Below are 27,091 nucleotides of genomic sequence, written 5' to 3'. Positions count from 1 at the left end.
ACGTGCCATTGATATAAGAGGAGAACATCTGCTACGAAAGTGCGCAAGGGCAGACCGGCACTCATCTCTCCACCAAAATGAACCAGGGGTCTACCACACATGTGTCTAAAACAACAGCTCATTGAACCCTACTGCGTATGGGGCTCCAAAGCAGATGGATGGTCACTGCACCTCTGCTAACGGAGTTGCATCGGCAGAAAAGGCTTCAATTTTTCCTGCCGTATCGGAATTGGTCCTCTGCTCAGTCCCGTTTTCTGCTTCATTAAACAGATGAACATTGGCTTGTCAGGCAAGAAACATCAGAGAACAAACACACTGAAACCATTACTGGAAGAACACAAGCTGGTGGTGGCAGCGTTATGGTTTGGAGAATTATAATAATAATATTTATATAGCGCCACCATATTCTGCAGTGCTTTACAAATTTAGAGGGTTCATGTACAAAACATCACAAAGTTACCGGCTAATATACAACTGAAACACTAGGTGTGAGGGCCCTGCTGGCAAGAGTTTACAATCTATGAGGAAGTTGGGTGACACAAAAGGTAGTTGATTGTTATATGAAGTGGTCCAGCCATCTTTTTCTAAAAAGAGTGGTGTAGGCCAATCTGTGTGCGTTTTTGTAGTATTCACTCATCCATGTGGAAGGCACTCTCCATTGGGTATGAGGAATCCAACCTTGCAGATCAAGTATGCTGATTGTCTTCCTTGGGTGCATGGGATCTTCCAGCAAGACAATGTGACTTGTCACTCAGCTAGAAATGTCCGACATTGGTTTGAAGAGCATGACCAAGACATACAAGTACTACCCTGACCCCCTAATTCCACAGACTTGAACCCAATTGTGCATCTGTGGTACCACCTCGATTGTCATGTTCACTCCATGGATCCTCCAGCAGCTGTGGGATGCACTACAGTGAGCACGGCTCCAGATACCTGTGACAACCTACCAGGACCTTGTTGATTCACTCCCAGCCCATCTAGCTACTGTTCTTGCTGCACACAGCAGTTACTCTGGATATTACCTGGTGGTCACAATAATGACAAAGGATACATAAAAATGGAGGGTCACTTTAATCTATGGCACTTAACCAACATTGTGTCCATTGTTACTGAATGCATTCTGTCATCGAGTCAGTGCTTGGATGTGTGCTATGAACAAGCCACTCTTGTTCCTGTATACATGGCTTCTCAGTGCTGGCAAATCACTATATTTTTCTTGACTCATTGCCCAGCCATCTACAATAAGCTTTTCGGAAACCCAGTGTAAATCTCCAGGTTAACAGCCGAACATGTCATCTTTGCTGCCAGCTCTGTACAATGCTTTGTAGGTCACTAGAAGAGATGGTAGAATACATGAAACTTCCCATATGGTTGTGACATTAGCATGTTTTGTCAGTTCCTGTAATGCTACTAATTATCTGCACAATCATCATAGATCAGGAAGTATCGTACACTGCCCAAACAGAATAATTATGAATAGATTAAATCAACCACTTATGGAACACCCTTCAGTAACGTAATGGAAACAGTTGTATCTTAATGTCTAGATTGCATTTCGATTACTAAATGACAGACTGTCATGTGACTGTCTTGGACAGTATATAGAAGATCAGCTAGCTTCCAGATAGATGACCTCTAGGAGGAAATGCAGAAGCAGGTTGCTCTGTTGTTTCCTATGGCTTTATACATTGTACTCTGTGGAACAAATAAACAATACTAAACTAGATTTGCTGCGCTAAAATACGTAGTATGTAAAATATTAGTGTCAGCATAAACCTTCTTAATAAATATTGCATAGACATCGAGTGTTAAACTGTTGTTCCAGAGTGATGATCTTAAAGGGGTTGTTCAACCCTGGGGACCTTTTCTGCAGAGCCCCAGCTTGGCCAGACCAATAACTGCCCGCAGTGGTGGTGTGTTACCCATGAGTCATGTCAGTGGGTCACATGATGCATAAATGACTTGTCACTGATGTGTCCAGTCATGGCTGCAATGGCCACAAGCCAGATTTTGATGTGGGGAGATCCAACATATGTGGCACCAAAGGGGGGGGGGACAATGGAGTTGAAATCCAGTGACAGGAATCAGGAAAGTATGATTTCCACCATAGGTACCATAGGTACCATCACGATGGCAGCAGAAAAGGTCCCCAAGAGTGAACAACCCCTTTAAATAATAATGGCATTGAGTACTCATCTTACCAATGTTTGGCTGAGCAGGCAGTTCAACTGTTGTATTGAGCCCAGGAAAAGGAAGTGGAGAGGTGCAGGGACCAGAGTAGTGACCTAACAGCAGTGGTGGGGTATTAGTAATGTGCGTATTCACCATTTCCCTCTCTGATACCATTTTTGCAAAAATTATTGCATCGGAATAGATTATTACATGTTCAAATTCTGTCTCCCTTCAGTCACCACTAGAGGGAGCTTAAGATCTTACCGAGTAGTGCTTATAAACTGAACACAATAATGCAACACTATACTATAGATACATAACGCCCCTTAAGATGTGACTGAAAGCAACCAAATGTTCTCATTGTACTCAAAGTGGATTTCAGGGGAATATATACAGTATATTTGATTAGGACAGAATGTTGGACCTAAAATTAAATGGTGCTAAAAGGTGGGCATTCTCTTTTTTTTTAAAAGGGGCCTCCCAACAGATCTCCTGCCCTTATTGTATATACTGCATACAAAGAGAAAAATGCACCTCTACTGGAATAGTATTGAGTATATCGTGGCCAGAAAGTGGCTTCCTCTGCACATGTAGGTGAATAGTTGTCTGGGATCTAGTGTGACTAATGTAGATTCAGTCAGAGACAGGCTGGTCACAAGATATATATAGCATTGGTGGAGGTCCAGACAATGAAGAACAAAGGGGACGAGACCCACTTCTGAGCACTGTGAACTTGATTCTAGTGATCCAGAGGGTCCTATCGCCCAAACCTCAATTCAAGCGATCTTCTGACATTTTACGAAACAGAAAATTTGCAGAAAGGTCCTCTTCTGTTACATAAATGTTGACCACAAGAGATTTATATGAAACTATATTTCATATAGATACTGGTTTGACACCTTTAATACATGCTATAATGCATTATTTTTTAAATTCTTGCTTCCACCTATAGGCACCTCACATCTTACCTGTTGACACAAGGTAAACTCCTGTTTGTGTTGCAATATCCAAGTTCTTTGGATTTGCTGTACAGTTTCAAGTGCAACAATGATTCTTCATTCTTCGTCAGAAAGCAGTTCTTATTTTCTTAAAAAACATCGGTAGCCTGAAGTAAAAAAAAAAACAACACAGACCCTTTTCTTTTAGTTTTCATAAATCTGCAAGGCAGTATGTACTATTGGCATAGTTCATTATAATGCTGTGGGCTCTTGAAGAAATAGGGGCCTTCCTCTTTGCTATTGTGGGGGCAAGAACCTGGACAAGACTCCCATCTACAGAAGAACAGTGTTGTTAGGAGGCAGGGGCATGGGGAATTAGCCCAGAGGTCATAGAAGAGGGAAACAGGCTTTAGGTCCTTTTTTAGCAGTACCATAATAGGTGGTCCATTTAAACTTGAGTTCTCGGGTTAATGTATATGACTATAACCTGTAGTAGCACTTTTATCCACTCTTCTGAGATACTGACAGACATATTGGTAGTTACTGTTTTGGAGCACAGCAGTCTTAGTGGGTGGTAGTTATTGAGGAAAAGCAAAGCAGGGCTGAGATGTTTCTATGCAAACAATAGAAAGCAGCCAGATCCTGGATGTTCTCCTGAATGTTGCAGTGTTATCATGTAGCCAGGCTCCTCTGGCATCACTGCTGTCTTCTCAGAAAGTGGAGTGAGCGTCCAAACACTGTTTCCCAGGGAGAAGAACTGAATGTGAATGTCTTTTGCTCTGCATCTTTGGAGAAAACAGCTGGTGACTGCTTAGTATACACATAATAAGGGAGAGGTGTAAATGGCTGTCAAATAAATTCAGGGTGCAAACAATCCCCATGAGATCATGGCAGTTCTGTTTTCGGTGACTTTGACAGCATTTAATCCTGTTGCTGTTGTCAGAAGTTCTACTCTGTTATTACGTTATCTGAAAATCATTAATCATGTGTAATAGTACTAGGAACTTCTGTACTCTAGGCATGTGTGTAAGCATGAAGACTAAGATCAGGGCTTAGTGAGAAGGTGACCTGAAGATTGAAGTGTCATCTCAAAAAACTTTTGACTTGTCATAACATGATGTCAAAAGTTTTGATTGGTAGAGATCAGGGTGCTTTTGCCCTTTTGTTTAAAGGGGTTACCGGCTAGGTCAGGGCTGAAGACCACCCATTAGTGCCGGTGACGTTACCGGCAACTCTGCTAGGTGTAAGCCTCTGCCTAGCAGTTTAAAAATGTAAACAAAAAGCCCTTGCCCTGCCCAGGGAGAGCACTGGAGCATGAAATGCTCTAATGTTCATCTCAGAGGGGCTGCCTGGTTGAAAAAGGGGATATATCCGGGTTCAGCTCTGAACCTGGACAACCCCTTTAAGAGATCAGTGTGAGTTAATCACACAGAACCCCACCGATCAAAACTGTTGACATGTCACTATGACCTATCAAATGGGTTTTGAAATTACAGTTAGGGTAGGTTCTGATCTAACAGTTAGGGTAGGTTCAGATCTAGCAGGCTGTTTCAACAGAGTTCACCGGAGCTTGACAAGCCGGATACTGCCATTCACTGCTGGACCCCTTTGACTAAAATGGGATCCGGCTGCCTTCCAGTGGCCTTTGGCCTAGATCCCCACCAGATCCCATTATAGTCAGTGTGTCCGGGGGCAGCAGTATCTGGTGAACTCCATCAAGCTGTTCTGGCTCTGTTTAGCACATGTTTTAGCCAACCCTTACTCTTTAAAGCGGGCAAAATACTTGGATCATATGAATGTTGTAGAGGGGGTTACACTACTAGTTCCCCTACTCTAACAGTACAAAGAGCTCACTGTTTGGTGGATCCCTTTAAGTAGTCAAGCGCTTGTATTGGTCTGAGGTATTGGTATAAGAGCCAACTTGCTATGCAGTGCACAGCTTGGACACCCACCAATGTTAATGCATGATCAGATGCAGACAACTCTGTAACCCCGAGCGATTTCAGTGCACGGGGTCACACGCAGTATACACAAGAATTCAGAGGTGTTGCTCACAGCCTGTCCTGTGCTAACATGTTGATGTAGATAGGAGGTCACCTCCTTAAAATATATGTATCTAGTCAATATTTCTGTCACAATTATTGCTAAATTGGTAAGAATTTTTGTATTGCTCATTCTTGGGGTCAGGCAAAAAGACAGATTAAGGGGCTATTCACATCACAGTCATCCTACTTTTACTATATACAGTACATTGAGGAAAAAGAACATACAAAAGCATAGTACACTACGCCTTTCCATCCTGCAGAGTCCAGCAAAAAACGTAATAATGTATATTTTTGTTACAATGGAACTCTATTGTAACGGATGCCACCGTATGACATACCTAAGAGGCATCCATATAAGGTATAGATTTATTTCATACGTTAAACGTGGGACTAAAACGTGATGTGCACACAGCCTAAATGGCGGAAAACCTCATATTCGATAAAGCACACATGTCACATAAAAACTCCCAGGAATAATTGAATAATAAAAATCTAAAAGAGTGGGTGGGTGGCACAATATTTTAACAATAACTACAGTAATTTCAGGGTGGGGTGGGTGGAGAGCTTGTCGAGTCTGATGCAGTATGAATGAAACTGCACGTTCAGTAGCTTGTGTTACTGGAAGCTTTGAAGTACAATTATTATCTTGAGTCCTTGACGACTCATAAGACATACAACCTCTCCATAAAGGATTGCACTCAACAGTAGGTGATAATTATGCTGGCACAGCGCTATAGCCTTTGTATGGCACTTTAATCAGACATTAGGTCCTAGCCCTACACCTACAGTATATGAGCATGGTGGAGCTCTAGCAGTTAACGCTTGCCAATGTTTGTGATATATCTAACAGATGTTATCCATCGGAAATTAGGCTCTACAATAATATGTATATCTCTGCTGGATCAGTCCTGTTCATGTATTTGAATGGCCAGTGTGATACTACCACTGCACATATTATCTATCTATCTATCTATCTATCTATCTATCTAATCTATGTCTATCTATCTCTCTACAATATCCATTCTATCTATGTACTGTATCTGTCTTTCTCATATCTATCTACCTCAAATCGGTCTATCCCATATCTGTCTATCTATCTATCTATCTATCTATGTACAATATCTATCTTTCTTATATCTATCTATCTCATCTGTCTATCTATCGATTGTATCCATCTCATTTCTCTATGTATATCTATCTATCAATTATTTTATCTATCTATATATTCATCATCGTCATCTAAAGTATCTATCTTTCTCATATCTATCTATTTATTTATATTTTGATCTATGTACAATATTCTATCTATCTATGTACTGTATCTGTCTTTCTCATATCTATCTACCTCAAATCGGTCTATCCCAAATCTGTCTGTCTGTCTATTTATGTAGCTTTCTTATAGCTACCTCATAAACCTCATATCTGTCTATCTATCTATCTATCTATCTATCTATCTATCTATCTATCTATCTATCTGTCTCTCTACAGTTGAAACCAGAAGTTTACATACACTATATATAAGACACATATGCATGTTTTTCTCAATATCTGACATGAAATCAGAATAAACCTTTCCTGTTTTTGGTCAATTAGGATTACCATAATTATTATTATTTGCCAAAAGCCAGAATTATGAGAGAGAGAGAATGTTTTAAGGCATTTTTATTTCTTTCTGCAAAGTCAAAAGTTTACATACATTTCATTAATATTTGGTACCATTGCCCTTAAACTGTATGACTTGGGTCAAACATTTTAGATATCCTTCCACAAGCTTCTCACAATAGTTGGTCGGAATTTGGGCCCATTCCTCCTGACAAAACTGATGTAATTGAGCTATGTTTGTTGGTCGCATTGCTCGCACCTGCCTTTTCAGCTTCGCCAATATATTTTCAATAGGATTGAGATCAGGGCTGTATGATGGCCACTCCAAAACATTGACTTTGTTATCCTTAAGCCACTTTGTAACCAGTTTGGCAGTATGCTTCGGGTCATTGTCCATTTGGAAGACCCATTTCCGCCCAAGCTTTAACTTCCTGGCTGAAGTCTTGAGATGTTGCTTCAGTATTTCCACATAGTCTTCTTTTCTTATGATGCCATCTATTTTGTGAAGTGCATTAGCCCCTCCTGCAGCAAAACAACCCCCCAACATGATGCTTCCATCCCCGTGTTTCACAGTAGGGATGGTGTTCTTAGGATTCCGAGCTTCTCCCTTTTTCCTCCAAACGTAACGATGGTCATTATGGCCAAAAAGTTTAATTTCGTCAGACCACAGGACATGTCTCCAAAAATATAGATCTTTGTTCCCATGTGCATTTGCAAACATTAATCTGGCTTTTTATGTTTCTTCTGGAGTAATGGCTTCTTCCTGGCAGAGTGGCCTTTCGGCCCATCTTGATACAGTACTTGTTTCACTGTGGATATTGACACAATCTTACCAGCTTCCTCCATCATCTTCACAAGGTCTTTTGCTTTTGTTCTTGGGTTGATATTCACATGTCAGACCAAAGCATGTTCATCTCTGGGTTCATCTCCTTTCTGAGCGGTATGACGGGTGGACATTCCCTTCCTGTTTGTACTTGCATATAATTGTTTGTACAGAGGAACGAGGCACCTTCAGGTATCTTGAAATTGCACCCAAGGTTGAGCCAGACTTGTGCAAGTTCACAATTCTCTTCCATATCTTGGCTGATGTATTTAGCCTTTCCCATGATGCTATATAAAGAGTGTGTTTCAGGTGTGCATTTAAATACATCCACAGGTGTGTCTCTAATTAACTCAGATGTTGGCAACAAACCTAACAGAAGCTTCCAAACATGACATCATCATATTGGCAGTCCAGAATGGTTTAAAGGCATAGTAATCTTAATTGACCAAAAACAGGAAAGGTTTATGTCAGATATTGAGAAAAACATGCATGTATCTTTTATATAATATATGTAAACTTCTGGTTTCAACTGTATCTATCTTTCTCATATCTATCTACCTCAGATCTGTCTATACCATATCTGTCTGTCTGTCTATCTATGCACAATCTATCTTTCTAATATCTACCTCATCATCTACAGTATCTATCTATATCTATCATCTATCTATATCTATCATCTATCTATATCTATCTATCTTTGCTGCTACTCACTGATGTTTGGTCATATATTAGAGATATTAGAGATGAACACCTTTATTGTAAAGTCTGCAGCATGTCATGGCTTTGTTTGGGCCTTCTAAGAGACACACTGTTGTATAAGCCTGGAGGCCTAATGTTCTAATGTGTTGCAAACAGTACTAGACAATCTCTTTAATCTTCTGACCACATGTGCGCATTATAGATGATCAAAGAAGGAAGCCTGACCCATTCACTGCCAGAAGGCAAGACATAGGGGAACTGGCAGCAAATGCTATTAAATCCATCATACATCTATTACAACGTAAACTCAGGTCAATGTGTACATTACAACCAATGCATGGGTACAGTGAACCTTCTCCATGGAACCTATATTTTGCATGGGAGTTACATCTGAAGGTCTCCCTGCCTAAATGACAGATGCTTGCCAGGCTTTATAGCGTGGGTTGGAACAGTTGTGGACAATAATTGGCCTTGGGTGTGGAGAGCAGCAGGAGCTCTGACTTATGTAGTAGTAGAATACAGTTGAGGTATTTTAATGTCAGATATTTGTAGCATTACCATTTTAATGGTGGGACTCACAAGCGTTTTACATTGTCCCCCTTACAGTACTGCAAGGCCAGAAGAAACATCTTCATCTTGATGAATATAATATTTAACATATTATAGCAATGTATTTTTCTGACTTAAATGAGTGCCACTGCTCCCTCAAACAGATGATCGGTGGGGGCGCTGAGGGTCAGACCCCACTGATTGGATATTGATGGCTTGTGCTGAGGAAAGGCTATCAATATCCTGAACCTGGAAAGTTCCATTAAAGACAATCTGTCTACATTTCTTTTGACCGCTAAGCATAACTGTGACAGAGAAAGTTATTTGAAGTCATGGACATCATCATATGACATACATCATCTGTTGTAAACGGCTATATAGAGGTGCATTTTCAAGTGTGTCTCTCATTTGGCACTTTGTGGGGCAATATTGAGGCTCCAGGCAGGGTTTTAAAATCCTATCCAGTTCAGCATGATAGTCATCAGATGAACAGCTAATTGGCCTGGATTCACTTTGTGTCTCATTTTGCCCGTGTGCATATTTATCTAGGTAGTGTGAGACTTATTTTGGGGCATTTATCAAACTGGTGTAAAGCAGAACTGGCTTAGTTGCCCATAGCAACCAATCAGATTCCACCTTTCATTTTTCACGGCTCCTCTAGAAAATGAAAAGAGGAATCTGATTGGTTGCTATGGGCAACTAAGACAGTTCTAGTTTACACCAGTTTGATAAATTACCCCATATTGTTTGTATTTTTTGTTTATCCATAAATTGTACCCTCACCTTCAATGATGCTATAGGCAGCTGCCTATGCTGCTTATCCCTTGTCCCGGACCTGTGAGGCTATCTAGGCATTGAGGCTCAGCTATGATATTTAATTTCTTTACATCACATTTGTCAACCGTGAAGAAATTCATGTACACATAGACTTTTGTTCAGTGTCTGTAATAAAAAAAATGCATGTGTTCAATGTTTTTGAAGCTGGAAGAGCTGGTGTGGATTACTGTAATTATCGTATCGATAACTGTCCGCCTGTCTGTCCATGATTTCTGGCTTAAAGGGAACCTGTCATGTGGATATTTGATTATAATCTAACTAATTATATACAATCATTAACTACTAAAAAGTACCATAGATGTATTCACTTACTGGTGTGACAGATGGTTACCTCATAATGTACACACAAAGATGCCACATGCCGCGTGCTAATGAGCTTATTTGAGTCCAGCGTGATGTCATTGAGTCCAGCGTTTATTAAATTAACAGCTATAGCCACTCCCCTTCCCACCTGCTGCTGATTCATATGGAAACAAACTGTCAATCAGCGGCAGGTGGGCGGGGAGAGTCAGGAGCTCATGAATATTCAAGACTCATCATTATGAGCTGGAGCTTTTTCAATACAAGAATTTAGCAGATTGACTGGGTCAATTAAAGAAAGTGACCCGGCATTTTGCTAAGAGAATCAGTCACTTATTTATGTTGCCCTTAGTTAGGACACCATAAAACTGGTGACAGGTTCTCTTTACGCTGGTTGTACACATTAGCTGTATATGGGCCAACTGTTGTGTATAGGGGCTTCCAACTTCCCAACTATCCCTCCATGTCTGATGGTGGGGAGATAAGGATCAGACTGTTAGATTTCAACATGCCTGATCCTTTTGTTCTCGAGTAGAAAAGTAATTGCCAGAGGTTTCTGGTAGCAGTTTGCTACTGTCTGCTCATTCAGTACAAATGTAGGCTAGGCTGAGCTAGGCTTCCTTGTGTATAGGGGGATAGCTGCTTGGCAAACAGGTATGGCTTTGAGTAGATTGAAAACCCTGCTGTAATCCCCATAGCTGTGCCACTTATATCCAGGCTCTGGGTGGGAGCGCTCAGATGGATAATTTCGGTTATCATATGTAGAGATCAGTTAATACCCTGCTGTTCCTCCTGGTGACTTGCAGGAAACAATCCACACTACTTATTTTGCCTGTGTATTCCAAGCACACTTCCTATCTGGTTTAGAATAATGCTTTCTCATGAGAACAATCTGCTTCTAATAACTGAACTCAAATGATCTGGAACTATTCCAGTCGATCGTATTTCATTTTCATTGTTTCTTTTTTTTTTTTTTTGGACTCCTTTATATTTGCTGAAAGTCTTTCTGAGAAGACACAGCTGGCTATTTCTAGAAATGGATTGTTTATATTGAATTATGAGAACACATTTAAGGTGCCTCAGGAAGGCCTAATATCCAGTGTTAAGTGGCATTAACATACATTAGAAAGGGTGATACTTGTCATCTAGCCCCCGAAATAAATAGTACTTACCTGGAATTAAACCTTTGTGTGAACCCTGGAGATGAAGAAGCCATTATCAGACAGGATTTTATGAAAGATTACCCTGGAAAACACGCATAGTTATGCACGGATGGTCAAACATGTACATTCAGTGACGGAATATTAGCAATTTTTATTTTACAAATGTTTGAATGCTGCAATAATGAGATCACTTACCTGCTCAAGGCACCACTTTGTAGTATAGTAAAGGGTTTGTAGTTTCCATGGCCAGATGGGACTAAGGGCTGTATTACACCAACAGACTATCTGACAGATTTTCTGTCAATCACTGGTCAGATGGCCTATTACACACACAGATCTTTTGTTATACGCACCAACTATTGGTCTGATTGGACAGAAATTGGTCAGATAATCCGATGGTGTAACACAGGCATAAGGGCTCATGCACACAAACGTATTTCTTTCTGTGTCCATCCCTTTTTTGGGGGGGATTCGGAACCATTCACTTCAATGGGTCTGCAAAAAACCCAAAAGTTACTCCGTGTGCATTCTGTTTCTGTATGTCCATATTTTCATTCCGCAAAAAAATAGAACATGTCCTATTATTGTCCATATTACGGACAAGCATAGTACTGTTCTATGAAGGGTCAGCTGTTCCGTTCCGCAAAATACGGAATGCACACGGATGTCATCGGTATTTTTTGCGAATCCGTTTTTTTGCAGACTACAAAATACATACGGTCAGAATTTCAGAGTTGATCACTGTTGTGACTCATTTATGAAGTGCAACCTTTTAAAAAGTTTCTAAAAAGTTCCCTTCACGACAAGCATCCTCCTGTGTACTTTTACTGAAATAGGTGCAAACACATTGCACTTGCACCAAATGTATTATAACTGTGTGCCATTTTCTCAATTTGGTGCAGGCGCATAGCTATTCCAATCTAAAAACTAACCTCACATACACTTAATAAATTCCCCCTAAATCTTTGCCTGCGATTTTCCCCTCCCTTCAACTGTCCTTACTATTCCCAAAGATACATTTTCTAACCAAACTCACATCAGCCTTTTCCTTGCCCATTGGCTTTCCCTTCCACTTGCTGTGCAGGTAACTACAACATAGATCCCTTCAAGTGAATATGGCTATGTTGTAAAGTGGGTAGACTGGATTGCTGCCTGGCAGGGAAAAAGCCTAAAAGGGTTGTCACAAGATACAAGCATATTCTGTATCCAGAGGATATGGGATGAGTATCAGTTTCATGGAGGTCTGACTTCTAGGACCCCCGAGGAACACCACAATGGAGGTCTTGAGATTGCTAAGCAAGCATGCTGCCTCATTCTTTCACTATGAAACTGCTGAAACTAGCTGGGCTGATCAGATACTTAGCCCCTATCCTGTTTGCATCTAGGGACAACCCCTTGAACTAGCTCCACAGCCTCTTCATTCAGAAGATCAGTGGAGGTCAAACCCTCACTTTTCAGGAAGTGATGGCCTATTCCAAGGTAAAACGTGGTATATAATGGGGGAACTACCAAGTCTTGCACTTCACAGTTCAGGCTTAAAAAAGTCCCAGAATTGGGCTTTTTTGTGCCTTTTTTGTGCCTTTTTTGACTTCTATGTTTTTACCTATGTTTTTACACCAATCTTGATTTGAAAGGTGGGCTAGAAAGTGGTCATGGTTAGCCTGTTAAGTTGATTCATGCCAGATCTCTCAACTAAGACCTTTTTTTTCTCTCAAAAATTGTCACAGTGCTAAAGGGATGGTGTAGAAAGTGGAGTAACATCTCAAGACAGAAGTGTTAGACTTTTAGATGAACCAAATTTATGAAACATCATGGGGCATTTGATAAATTTGGTGTAAATTACAGTAATGCAGACTCCTGTAAAACTGAATTCCCCTGTTGATAACTCTCCCCCAATATTTTCAAGCTGCACAAAATATAATTCATATTAGTTATTAATATAAGTAAAAACATAATATTAGAATAGTCACAAACCTGCAGAAGATGAAATACTGGTATTCAGAGGTCACAATACATTTTTTCTGGAAGAGTAAAAATACTCCTCTTACCATTTTTGAGGAGTATTTTCAGCCGATGAGGAGTATGAAAGTTACAGTAATTCAAATAGTTAATATGAAGGCCTACATAACATTAAGGGGTTGCTATTTATGCAGGGAAACCATTACTAGTACTGTAGAACTGTCTTCCGTGCATAAATAGCAAATTAAGACAATTTAAATTTAGCTGAGGTCACTGTTGCTCTGACGAGTCGGTACCACTGAGGTCACTGTTGGGCTGAGGGGTCGGCACCACTGAGGTCACTGTTGCGCTGAGGGGTCGGCACCACTGAGGTCACTGTTGCGCTGAGGGGGTCGGCACCACTAAGGTCACTTTTGCTCTGAGGGGTTCGGCACCACTGAGGTCACTGTTGCTCTGAGGGGGTCGGCACCACTGAGATTACTGTTGCGCTGAGGGGTCGGTAGCACTGAGGTAACTGTTGCGCTGAGGGGTCGGCACCACTGAGGTCATTGTTGCGCTGAGGGGTCAGCACCACTGAGGTCACTGTTGCTCTGAGGGGGTCGGCACCACTGAGGTCACTGTTGTGCTGAGGGGTCGGTACCACTGAGGTCACTGTTGCTCTGAGGGGGTCGGCACCACTGAGGTCACTGTTGCGCTGAGGGGGTCGGTACCACTGAGGTCACTGTTGCGCTGAGGGGGTCAGTACCACTGAGATCACTGTTGTGCTGAGGGGTCGGTACCACTGAGGTCACTGTTGCGCTGAGGGGTCAGCACCACTGAGATCACTGTTGTGCTGAGGGGTCGGCACCACTGAGGTCACTGTTGCGCTGAGGGGGTCAGTACCACTGAGATCACTGTTGTGCTGAGGGGTCGGTAGCACTGAGGTCACTGTTGCGCTGAGGGGGTCGGCACCACTAAGGTCACTTTTGCTCTGAGGGGTTCGGCACCACTGAGGTCACTGTTGCTCTGAGGGGGTCGGCACCACTGAGATCACTGTTGTGCTGAGGGGTCGGTAGCACTGAGGTCACTGTTGCGCTGAGGGGGTCGGCACCACTAAGGTCACTTTTGCTCTGAGGGGTTCGGCACCACTGAGGTCACTGTTGCTCTGAGGGGGTCGGCACCACTGAGATTAATGTTGTGCTGAGGGGTCGGTAGCACTGAGGTAACTGTTTCGCTGAGGGGTCGGCACCACTGAGGTCACTGTTGCGCTGAGGGGGTCAGTACCACTGAGATCACTGTTGTGCTGAGGGGTCGGCACCACTGAGGTCACTGTTGCTCTGAGGGGGTCAGTACCACTGAGATCACTGTTGTGCTGAGGGGTCGGCACCACTGAGGTCACTGTTGCTCTGAGGGGGTCAGTACCACTGAGATCACTGTTGTGCAGAGGGGTCGGTACCACTGAGGTCACTGTTGCGCTGAGGGGGTTGGCACCACTGAGGTCACTGTTGCTCTGAGGGGTCAGCACCACTGAGATCACTGTTGCTCTGAGGGGGTCGGCACCACTGAGGTCACTGTTGCTCTGAGGGGTCGGCACCACTGAGATCACTGTTGTGCTGAGGGGTCGGTACCACTGAGCTCACTGTTGCGCTGAGGGGTCAGCACCACTGAGGTCACTGTTGCTCTGAGGGGTCGGCACCACTGAGATCACTGTTGCTCTGAGGGGTCGGCACCACTGAGATCACTGTTGTGCTGAGGGGTCGGCACCACTGAGATCACTGTTGTGCTGAGGGGTCGGCACCACTGAGATCACTGTTGTGCTGAGGGGTCAGCACCACTGAGGTCACTGTTGCGCTGAGGGGGTTGGCACCACTGAGGAAACTGTTGCAGTGATTTTATGAGGTTTAAAAGGTTTGTCCTAAGATCGATATTAATCACCTGTCGTTAAAGAGGACCCCTCACCTCTCCGGATTTGTCTGTTTTAGAAACTACTTGCACCCCCCATGTAATAACAATCCTGGAACATCTATTCTTATGACCTCATGTTGCACAATTCCTCTGTTATTCCTGTTATTAGTTATGAATGACTTGCTAGCAGTTTGCAGTGAAGGTCCAGATGGGGGTGTCACTGCACAGCCTGATATTCAATCAGTGCTGTCAACTGGTACCCCCCACTGGACCTTTATTGCAGACTAATAGCAATTTGCTCATAAGTTCTAGTAGATTACTGTTGCGCTGAGGGGTCGGTAGCACTGAGGTAACTGTTGCGCTGAGGGGTCGGCACCACTGAGGTCATTGTTGCGCTGAGGGGTCAGCACCACTGAGGTCACTGTTGCTCTGAGGGGGTCGGCACCACTGAGGTCACTGTTGCGCTGAGGGGGTCGGTACCACTGAGGTCACTGTTGCGCTGAGGGGGTCAGTACCACTGAGATCACTGTTGTGCTGAGGGGTCGGTACCACTGAGGTCACTGTTGCGCTGAGGGGTCAGCACCACTGAGATCACTGTTGTGCTGAGGGGTCGGCACCACTGAGGTCACTGTTGCGCTGAGGGGGTCAGTACCACTGAGGTCACTGTTGCGCTGAGGGGGTCGGCACCACTAAGGTCACTTTTGCTCTGAGGGGTTCGGCACCACTGAGGTCACTGTTGCTCTGAGGGGGTCGGCACCACTGAGATCACTGTTGTGCTGAGGGGTCGGTAGCACTGAGGTCACTGTTGCGCTGAGGGGGTCGGCACCACTAAGGTCACTTTTGCTCTGAGGGGTTCGGCACCACTGAGGTCACTGTTGCTCTGAGGGGGTCGGCACCACTGAGATTAATGTTGTGCTGAGGGGTCGGTAGCACTGAGGTAACTGTTTCGCTGAGGGGTCGGCACCACTGAGGTCACTGTTGCGCTGAGGGGGTCAGTACCACTGAGATCACTGTTGTGCTGAGGGGTCGGCACCACTGAGGTCACTGTTGCTCTGAGGGGGTCAGTACCACTGAGATCACTGTTGTGCAGAGGGGTCGGTACCACTGAGGTCACTGTTGCGCTGAGGGGGTTGGCACCACTGAGGTCACTGTTGCTCTGAGGGGTCAGCACCACTGAGATCACTGTTGCTCTGAGGGGGTCGGCACCACTGAGGTCACTGTTGCTCTGAGGGGTCGGCACCACTGAGATCACTGTTGTGCTGAGGGGTCGGTACCACTGAGCTCACTGTTGCGCTGAGGGGTCAGCACCACTGAGGTCACTGTTGCTCTGAGGGGTCGGCACCACTGAGATCACTGTTGCTCTGAGGGGTCGGCACCACTGAGATCACTGTTGTGCTGAGGGGTCGGCACCACTGAGGTCACTGTTGCTCTGAGGGGGTCAGTACCACTGAGATCACTGTTGTGCAGAGGGGTCGGTACCACTGAGGTCACTGTTGCGCTGAGGGGGTTGGCACCACTGAGGTCACTGTTGCTCTGAGGGGTCAGCACCACTGAGATCACTGTTGCTCTGAGGGGGTCGGCACCACTGAGGTCACTGTTGCTCTGAGGGGTCGGCACCACTGAGATCACTGTTGTGCTGAGGGGTCGGTACCACTGAGCTCACTGTTGCGCTGAGGGGTCAGCACCACTGAGGTCACTGTTGCTCTGAGGGGTCGGCACCACTGAGATCACTGTTGCTCTGAGGGGTCAGCACCACTGAGGTCACTGTTGCTCTGAGGGGTCGGCACCACTGAGATCACTGTTGTGCTGAGGGGTCGGTACCACTGAGCTCACTGTTGCGCTGAGGGGTCAGCACCACTGAGGTCACTGTTGCTCTGAGGGGTCGGCACCACTGAGATCACTGTTGCTCTGAGGGGTCGGCACCACTGAGATCACTGTTGTGCTGAGGGGTCGGCACCACTGAGGTCACTGTTGCTCTGAGGGGGTCAGTACCACTGAGATCACTGTTGTGCAGAGGGGTCGGTACCACTGAGGTCACTGTTGCGCTGAGGGGGTTGGCACCACTGAGGTCACTGTTGCTCTGAGGGGTCAGCACCACTGAGGTCACTGTTGCTCTGAGGGGGTTGGCACCACTGAGCTCACTGTTGCGCTGAGGGGTCAGCACCACTGAGGTCACTGTTGCTCTGAGGGGTCGGCACCACTGAGATCACTGTTGCTCTGAGGGGTCAGCACCACTGAGGTCACTGTTGCTCTGAGGGGTCGGCACCACTGAGATCACTGTTGTGCTGAGGGGTCGGTACCACTGAGCTCACTGTTGCGCTGAGGGGTCAGCACCACTGAGGTCACTGTTGCTCTGAGGGGTCGGCACCACTGAGATCACTGTTGCTCTGAGGGGTCGGCACCACTGAGATCACTGTTGTGCTGAGGGGTCGGCACCACTGAGGTCACTGTTGCTCTGAGGGGGTCAGTACCACTGAGATCACTGTTGTGCAGAGGGGTCGGTACCACTGAGGTCACTGTTGCGCTGAGGGGGTTGGCACCACTGAGGTCACTGTTGCTCTGAGGGGTCAGCACCACTGAGATCACTGTTGCTCTGAGGGGGTCGGCACCACTGAGGTCACTGTTGCTCTGAGGGGTCGGCACCACTGAGATCACTGTTGTGCTGAGGGGTCGGTACCACTGAGCTCACTGTTGCGCTGAGGGGTCAGCACCACTGAGGTCACTGTTGCTCTGAGGGGTCGGCACCACTGAGATCACTGTTGCTCTGAGGGGTCAGCACCACTGAGGTCACTGTTGCTCTGAGGGGTCGGCACCACTGAGATCACTGTTGCTCTGAGGGGTCGGCACCACTGAGGTCACTGTTGTGCTGAGGGGTCGGCACCACTGAGATCACTGTTGTGCTGAGGGGTCGGCACCACTGAGATCACTGTTGTGCTGAGGGGTCAGCACCACTGAGGTCACTGTTGCGCTGAGGGGGTTGGCACCACTGAGGAAACTGTTGCAGTGATTTTATGAGGTTTAAAAGGTTTGTCCTAAGATCGATATTAATCACCTGTCGTTAAAGAGGACCCCTCACCTCTCCGGATTTGTCTGTTTTAGAAACTACTTGCACCCCCCATGTAATAACAATCCTGGAACATCTATTCTTATGACCTCATGTTGCACAATTCCTCTGTTATTCCTGTTATTAGTTATGAATGACTTGCTAGCAGTTTGCAGTGAAGGTCCAGATGGGGGTGTCACTGCACAGCCTGATATTCAATCAGTGCTGTCAACTGGTACCCCCCACTGGACCTTTATTGCAGACTAATAGCAATTTGCTCATAAGTTCTAGTAGGAATAATAGAGTAATGGTACAATATCGAGTCACAAGAATTGATTCCCCAGAATTGTTATTGCATGGGAAATGCAAGTCGTTACTAAAACAGACATGTCCCCTTCAAGTACATGATCGCTGGGGGTCCCACCTTGGTTACCATGTTCTAGTGGTTACCATGTTCTAGTGTTCTCTGGGTCAAGTATGGATAGGTAAATAGTGTTGATCTTGGGACAATCCCTAAAGTTTTTGCTGCTGTTTCTGTGCCGCTGGTCACTGGGGTTTGCCATCATTCACGTGGCCTTTGCTGCCCACCAAAGTTACGTGATTGTAGATCAACTCTCAGGTGGGTATGTCGGTGCCACTGGGGCTGTTGTTAGACTCTGAATAGACCTGAGGCCCTGGCCCAGGACACAGGCACAATGGATGGTGGTGCATGCTGGTGCCAAGGGCACAAGTGAAAGACCTAGGCAGATACCTCTGGTGCCAGGTGCCTGCACCGCCACAGTCACTTGTTGTGGATCTGGATGATGACATCACGCAATGATAACCACCAGGCTCGCCTGTAGATCTAGGGTGCAGCAACCTTTGGGACTCCAGCTCAGCTGTTCTTGTAACCCCTAAAAAAGTGAAAGGAGGATACTGGGAGTTGTAGTTTCAGAACAGCTGGAGCGCCGGAGGTTGCTGATCCCTGATCTAGAGGCTGTCATTTTGTGTTATGCTTGATCTTGCTATAAAGGGGAGTTCGTCTTCTATGACCCATTGCCCTATCTCATGCCACCAGATAATGCCACAAAATTGCCACCACCGCTGTGGTTATTGGATTATACAGTCTTACAGCGAAGACTTCATGCGCTTGGCAGAGGGACTGTATGTCCTGGAGGCTGTAAATGGCCACATGCAGTCCTTGTAGCACCATGTGCCACCATGCGGCACCACATTACAGAAGAAATCCTTATAGCACACAATATGTCTAGTTCAGCGTCTTATGGAACGTGCTGCAATGAATCATCCTTGATGGATTCATAGGGAAGCTGATAGGTGACATAGGTAGAAGTCTATGGGTGACAGGTCTGTCCGTTATGGAGGTTGTATGGAGCCGTGACACGCCCTTGTCCATGAAGCCTCGCTGACTTCTATAAGCAGAAGTCTGAAGCGCTCAGCCACTTTTCCTCACTGCTGAGAGCGGTAGTGAAGACAGTCCCCTAGACCTTCTATTGAGGCCGTCTTCAGTACTGCGCTCAGCAGGGAGGAGAGACAGCGCTCGGCTGAGCGCTTAAGACTCATCATTTTAGAGAAAAACTAGGTGCTCAGATCAGGACCCCCACTATATTTCACAGCAAGGCCACTTACCCTGCCAGTGAGGATCGCGCGCCTCCTTCATCACTTCAGAGCGGTGTGTCATAAGCTCCGGCAGCCAGCTCAAACTGACCAATGACAAAGCTCCTCACTGTAAGGAGCCTTGTTATTGGTTGTTTCAGGCAGCAGCATCGCTGCGCTGCCTGTGCCGCTCACAGTGCTGATGAATGGTAGGGAAAAAGTCTAAGGCGTATCGGTACGCCTTAGACTTTTTGCAGGGAGTAAAATGGCCTGAACAGGCGTCTATGACGCTTGTACAGGCGTTATTGCGACCTCTGCTGGTAGTAATGTCAGCACACATAAGGGATGATGATAATTGTCAACAGACTTGCATTCCATACCCTCCAAATATTTGTAGTCATCCACTACCAGTATGATGTTAACACCTTCTGATTTTTTTCCTTAGGTCATCACACTGTCTACATTGGAGTACATGTTCCTAAGAGCTATCGGAGGAGGAGACGTCATAGACGCAGAACCACCCACAAAGACAAAAAAGAGAAGGATAAATCCGAAAATTATTCAGATGTCGAAAAATCTGATACAGAAAATGCCGATGACCACAGCTCTAACATCCTTAAACCCCTAAGTAAGTAGAGAACACAGTCACAATGTTAACACGGTGGTCCACTGGACCATTTGGTTATGTAAGAATTGAAGACTGGTGAGTAATACAATGAGGAATGATGCATGTAAATGGCTCCTTTAAACCATAATGAGCATTATAATCAATAATGTATTAACATTATAATTATTATAATAATGTATAATGTATTAACATTATTATGGAGGACAGAGACACAGAGGCGTTCTTCTAATGTTTTAAGTGATACGTCTGAGATATTAATCAACTTGGGTTGAACTCTTTCAGTATATTTAAAGGAATTGACCAGATTTAGAAAAAAAGACTGTTTCCAAAACCAGTGCCGTCATTGTAGGCTGTGTCTGGCATGCGGCTGGTGCCCTTTCAAGTGAATGGTACTTAAAGGGTTTGTGCCATTAATATAAATGTACCCCAACAGATATATCACTATTTATCACAACTGCCTTCTTCTACAGTTAGCCTACCATTGTACCCTGTGGCAAATCTGTTTATACAGGGTGAGTCAAAAGTCTCAGGACATCCTTTTTTTTCCCCGAAAAATTGGAAAATTAAATATTTGAATACCCCAGCAAGTAAAGGGTGAGGGGGTCTACCTTTTGGGCTATATCCAGAACATGGTCGCCATCTTGAAAGCTGCCATATTGGATTAAGGGCAAATTTTTACAATGGGAAGACCAAATTTTCTCAGAAATCTATTGCCACAATAAGATTTGCAATATCTCTTGTAGTTCAAAAGTTATCAACACAAAAAGTTCAAAACTTCAAAGTTCAAAATTCTGTGTTCATCCCAAGGGACAACACATTGAACACATCAAATAGCTGTGCATCACAAGGAACGTTGCCAGTTGTTGTTGCAACTTCTGTGTTGATAACTTTTGAACCAATCGATTTCTGCAGCAATTGATTTCTGAGAAAATTCTGGTCTTCTTTGATATTCTACATGACTCCCTTCCCACTGGAACAATTTTGCCCTTGATGCCATTGGAGCCTTGTAATTTAGAACGTAGGATATGTCTTTGGTATGTACAAAGGGTATGGTTGCTGGCACATGATCTGCTGATGTTAGGATATATCTCATTGCCCTAAAGCATATACATGACAAACCAGGAATTAGGATTCAAGCATGGGGGATAAAAGAAAACTGCTAATAAGTTAAATGTTAGGGGGAAAAAAACTATCCAAGAAGGAATGGGAGCTAGAGTAATTGATGAAAATACACTTTGAAAAGTAGCTTATGGCACAACCCCTTTAACTGTAATATCACATACAACAGACTGAAGGAGCTGTTTTTGGAAAAAAAATGATTTTTTATTTTGTCAACTGTAGACACCCACTTTACATTGTTACCTGTGAAATATATGCATATTTTATTCTACAGATAAAGCAAACATTCATTTCACATATTTAATATCCAGTTGACGATGGCTTTGTTGTGTTGTCTCAGTTCAAAATGGATTTTGTCACCAGTTTTATGCTGCCCTATCTGAAACTAGAGATAGAGACCAGAGTGATGAATATCGGGAAGCCAGCGCTCCTGCTTTGTATTGAGCATATTCCAGTGCTTGGCTAGCATTGGAGCTTCTCACTAGGGATTTTAAGAAAACTACTGGGCCAAAAAAGCAATCAGGATATATATATCAGCAGTTTATGCTGTCGTCATATGGGGCAGCCAAAAACTGGGTAAAGATGCCCTTTAAAGTTTGCTGCAACCATGTTGTAAACATATTAAAGTTAAACTCATGAAAAGTATTACTATGTAGTGAATAGAGCATTTTAAATGAAGTATTATTGCAATATACATGCAATAAAAATTTAGGGGGACATCACGTCAATCTAAATCTATTCCCTGATGAAGTCAGATGCACCTTTTGTGGCGTTTATTTGCAGGTCTGTGCACCAAAACTTAAATCTACACCAGCAAGGGACCTGGTATAATCTTCGCCATTTTCCTTGCATGGATTATGCTAAATGTGCCAGGCTAGCTATACCTTCCCTTGCTCTGCCCACTGATGAATGGAGAGGGGGCTCTAAACCCTCAAAAAGGTCACAAACATTTGTGTAACCAGGATGTGCGCCAGGTTTTTAGCGTACAGTGGATGATAAATGGCCCCCATTGTTAATTTTTTCATTTGCATTACATTTTCCTCAATGGCAGCGCCCCCTGCTGTTTATTCTTCTGGTCCACTTTCTCCTGCATTCAGTGGTGGACTAAAATACGTATTTAGTAGCTTCCCTGCTCCCGTCTCATCAGTGCTGGTATAGTGATCTTATAGAGAAGCAGATGAACCAGCCCAGATATACGGTACCTTTCATTTTATCATCCCTACTGCTGAATTTATAGAAGTGTATAGCTGATTCTTTCCCTAGACAGGTAAGAAGATCATTTTGTTGGCAACACATAGCTTATGTATCTCTGGGACTGTACTTGAGAAACTATTTTCAATGCAGGGGCGGGAGGGTTTAACAAGAGCTAATTGCAATGCATCCTGGGAGCTTCAGATACTTGATGAGCTTCTACCCACCCACAGAAAGCAGTAGTGATGAGCGGCATAGGCAATAATTGAATTCGCGAAATAATTTTTGGCCGAATATTCGCCATAAATTAGCAAATTCGAAAATTTGTGATCTCCGGTCTTTGTTTATTTGATTGCGAAAATCGGCAATGTGATATATTCGCGATAAATTCGCGATTAGAATATTCAACACTATTCGCGAATACGAATATATAGCACTATATTCTAAATATTTGCAAATTCTTGAAGTGGCGATATTCGCAATTAAAATTCGCAATTCGCGCTCAACGCTAATAAGCATATAAGTGAGTAAACGACATGAATTTAAATTTGTGGGATAAACCCTTTAAGTGCCAGGTTGCAACATGATTTACAGTGAATTACCGCATCATTCTACTCTATGGCCTCCACTAGCTGCCTTTTACACAGAGATATGCTGTACCTCCTAACATCTGCATCCCCATTCGTGGCACACTTCTAAGCCCAAGAACCCCACTTTATATAAATGTGCATAAGCCATCCCACTTTCTCAGGCCATGCATGAAAAAAATAGGATAGATAGGAGTACCATTCAAAATACTAAACCCTAGTCTATAGGGCTCTATCCTGGCTCCTTCCGATTTTTTCATGAATCTGAAGGCCCCGGAACAAATGCTCGCATTCCTTGCATAAGCAATTATATATATGTCTAAGGCCATTACGTCCCAGGCACTGACTGGCGGCATGTGCGCACAGGTACATTACTTTACTTGCAGTGTGCTCCACCTCGCCAGACAGACATTTTAGTATGTGCAGGTGTAACCACTAGAGCATTTTCTTAAAATAAATAGACGAAGCTTGTGCGTTGTCCGTATATTTACTCTAAATAGATCTTATTGTTTCTTACAAGAAGAAATGAATAGAGGATTATTTCATGATTACTTGTCTAGGATAATGATGTGTTTTATAGGCACTCAACCGTACGAGGCTACATATCAACCTATACTTGTAGGTACAGCATCCTCTGCTCTTTAATCATGTGTTGGGCTCTCTAAAGAGCAGCCAGTCTGTCTCAATATTTGCTCATCTTCTCAGACTGTTTATTGTCTCCTCTATATTTAATTATGTGATAATGAAAACCAGTGATGTGCCCTAATTGTGAATTGTATTGGACGCAGTGGAAAGTTCTCATTTATCATCGCTCGTAGGCAGTATTACCAAGCACCAAGGCTCTCTGTCTTATTTATCTCGTTTTATGAATATAGCTGTTTTATGTATTTGTATTAAGTCTTTTATCTTATACGCTCTTACTTATATTATATACTACTATATACTTATCTCAGAGATTACAGCTAAAAGAGGACATCATCATAATATTTTTCTGCCATGTTGCAGAAACCATTGATAACCATTTATGAGCTTGGACCCAATGGTGCTAGTCAGCTGTAAAGACCCACTTGACCCTGTTCGTAGATATGTCCGTCACACAGCTTGTAATCGTGAGCATTGCAGCCTATGCAATTCAGAACTCAGTAGGGGTGGAAGTCCACAGATGATATCTCATAAGTTGTGTTAAGACAGTTTCCCCTTCTAAAGAGATCATTTTTTAAAAAAATTATTAACAAAATTTTATGAAACGAGCAGATATGATGTTTTATGCAGTAATATCGTAATCTGATTTTGCTTATTGAAAACTGGCTTACAGTTGTTGAGGAATTTGGGTATTCCCATCTTGGACACTGATGGCTTATAGCTAGAATATGCCATTAATGTCGGGTGCACATCCCACATTTCGGTCCCAGTCCTATCTCCTTAACGGGACCCCCGAAGTAAACAGAAAGCAGCCGCGCATGCACAGTCACCCTTTGTAACCGCTATGGGAGTTCCAAAAATAGCCGAGCGCTGGCTGGCTCCAGTAGGCCCATAGCAGTGAATGGAGCAGTCTTTATTCACGACTTGGGGATCTTCCACAGCTATAAATGGAGAGTGTGCGTTGTGCACGTGCGGTGTGCTCTCCTTCACTTCACTTCAGGGGCTCCTTTCTCTAGATAGTAGGTTGGATCCACACCTATCCAACATTGAAGGCATATCCTAGCTTTAGGACAGCAAATTTTTCACATGGGCCAACCCCAGATTAGAAAATTAAGCCAGTAATATGGTTTCTATGGGAACATCTTTAATATTTATCCACATGGTCCATGGACCTTGAGTGCCCTAACATATTTAGGTATAATTTTGTCAGTCCCCTGAGCCAGAAATGTGGAGGCATCAAGACACACATTTTTTGCGCAGAATCAATTTTTCAAAAATTTTCCTCCACTTTTGAAAAGTCGGTGGGACTGCAAACTTTTTCAAAAGTTGCAATCTTCCTCTAGTGCTCTAAAGTGCTATGCGCCAAATTTATTGAATGATGTGCAATGTTTGATAAATTTGCTGCCTATTAGGCCAATGCGGATTCAAGCAAAAATTGACTTCAACGATTCCGCTCATGGTAATTTCCCCCAAAGACTGCTGACCTACTTGTGCCACTCATGCTGTAGGTCTTGTTCTTTTTGGACGGCATCTTATGTAAAGAGCACATGCTTTAGGCTGGAGAAAGGAGGAAGGATGCGAGTGATGGCTTCTTTGATGAGAGCCAGATCTGAGGATGTTACATGGAGAGGCCTTGCAGGGAAAGCTGAGTAGAGAAAATAGGTTAATAAGTATTTTCAGACGTCTTACAGAGCCTGTCTGCATTCAATGTATTTATAAGGTGCTGCAGAGGAAATCTTGTGAAATATGTAGCTGCCCTCCCATATTCCCATCTGCATCCCCTCCATGTACAATGCAATTGTTCAAGCATTCCTGTCCTTTGCTCTGACATTGTATTGGGACTCTTACATGAGCCTGGGTAATGCGAATCTTGCTTTTAACATTTTCACACCGAAAATCCAGCTTTCCCTTGAAAGTAAATTCCACGTAATCTTATTTGCAAAGTTAGATTTAACAATAGTCTTCTTTCATGATTTTAGCTTATGTGGCAGTTTAGCCAGTAATTGTGTTAACAAGTTTGAGCCAGTAGGATAGATCTCATCTCGGCTATGCTGCATTCTGATACTGTGGGCATCACAGTTCATGGCAGAGGTCATTATGCTGACCTCTGCTACAAAGCCATGTCTAGCAGTGGTGAACGGAGATCAGCGTTACAAGGAGCCAGTGTTTCCGAAGCAGTCAGATGGAATACCCTGCCTTTCTTCCAAGATATTTGGAAATACGAGGAAGTAAATGTCACTTGCTGACACGGAAAGAAGATCAAATACACATGTAATGAACATGCAGTAGAAGCCAATGCGCTTTACCCGAAAGAGACCTTAGTTCAGATGGGTTTCTACAGATGCAGTAGAACTGAATTGTGTTCTGTGCATTATGATCATGTTACCTTTAGTCCTATGGAGAGCTTCTGATAACATCATAGTTCATAAATCAATGGCAGGCCGAATATTAATCAGGTCGCCAATGTAGTTTCTTTCGCTGTCTTTTTACACAAGCCGGGCCGGTTTTAGACAAAATGTGGCCCTGGGCAAAATCTAAAGTGGGGCCCCAAATCTTGTAATAATGTGCTAAAAACACAGTCCGACATCCAACACCTGACACCCCCGCCGATCAGCAGTTTGAGCAGATGGCGCGTGCTGTCCCATAGACATACAGCAGTGAGCAGGAAGAGAGAAAGGAGACGGCATGTGCGCACAGCGCATGCCGTCTCCTCGAACAGCTGATCGGCAGGGGTGCTGGGCGCCCCTACAGTACCCTAATAGTAATAATATAACCATAATGCACCCAGTGGCTCTAATGTCCCTCTGTAGTACTACCCACTAATTCCAATATAGTGCCAGTATATAATGCTCCTCCATTCCTTCCCAGTAGTGCAAGTTATATATAATGATCTCCTTCCCCCCTACCCTGGTGCCCCCAGCAGTGAAGACATTTAGTACAAAAAAAGCAAAAAAAACCTCACTCCTATTTTCCCCACCGTTGTCTGCGATGCAGACCACAGTTATCTGTAGCTTGTGTTGCTGCGTCCTGATGCATGCGGTCCCAGTGACATCACCACTCCTGCTCCGGGTCTCGCATGATCAAGTCATCATTCGAGACCCAGCGCAGGAGGTCACATTTATGTAATTGCGGCTTGCGCTGTTCTAATGCCTCACAGGCTCGAAACCTAGTGGCTTGAGGCTTGTGAAGTTGGACGGCCATAAAGGGGGGCTTTATGTGTAGCGAAGTGGCGTCCTAGGCGGATGACTACCCTCTACCCTCCCCTATCCATCGTCCCGGCCCTAATTCAGAGCACATTACCGCAGGAGGTGTAA

General features: G+C 44.1%; 1 protein-coding gene and 1 long non-coding RNA gene across 7 annotated transcripts in view; one reads left to right on the top strand and one right to left on the bottom strand.

The window, feature by feature from the left end:
• The window catches only part of SLC4A4 (solute carrier family 4 member 4), a 262,656-nt gene that overhangs the window by 69,904 nt on the left and 165,661 nt on the right, over positions 1-27,091 (top strand). For all 4 annotated transcript variants that reach the window (XM_044303049.1, XM_044303032.1, XM_044303059.1 and 1 more), the window contains exon 3: positions 20,056-20,238. In XM_044303049.1, coding sequence (XP_044158984.1) covers positions 20,056-20,238 — 183 coding nt within the window. The remainder of the gene's footprint in view (positions 1-20,055; positions 20,239-27,091) is intronic.
• The window catches only part of LOC122944610, a 54,985-nt gene continuing 28,947 nt past the window's right edge, over positions 1,054-27,091 (bottom strand). The window contains exons 2-6 of one of the 3 annotated variants that reach the window (XR_006391039.1): positions 25,266-25,422; positions 11,141-11,213; positions 9,615-9,773; positions 3,144-3,280; positions 1,054-1,335 (exon numbers count right to left, since the gene is read on the bottom strand). This is a non-coding gene — a long non-coding RNA (uncharacterized LOC122944610). Of the gene's footprint in view, positions 1,336-3,143; positions 3,281-9,614; positions 9,774-11,140; positions 11,214-19,643; positions 19,795-25,265; positions 25,423-27,091 lie in introns of those variants that run through there. The other 2 variants (XR_006391037.1, XR_006391038.1) reach the window with 2 other exon arrangements.

Source organism: Bufo gargarizans, chromosome 1, assembly GCF_014858855.1.
Source record: "Bufo gargarizans isolate SCDJY-AF-19 chromosome 1, ASM1485885v1, whole genome shotgun sequence".
Classification (NCBI taxonomy): domain Eukaryota; kingdom Metazoa; phylum Chordata; class Amphibia; order Anura; family Bufonidae; genus Bufo; species Bufo gargarizans.
Note: the sequence above shows the minus strand (reverse complement) of the source record. Positions and strands in the feature narration are given on the sequence as shown.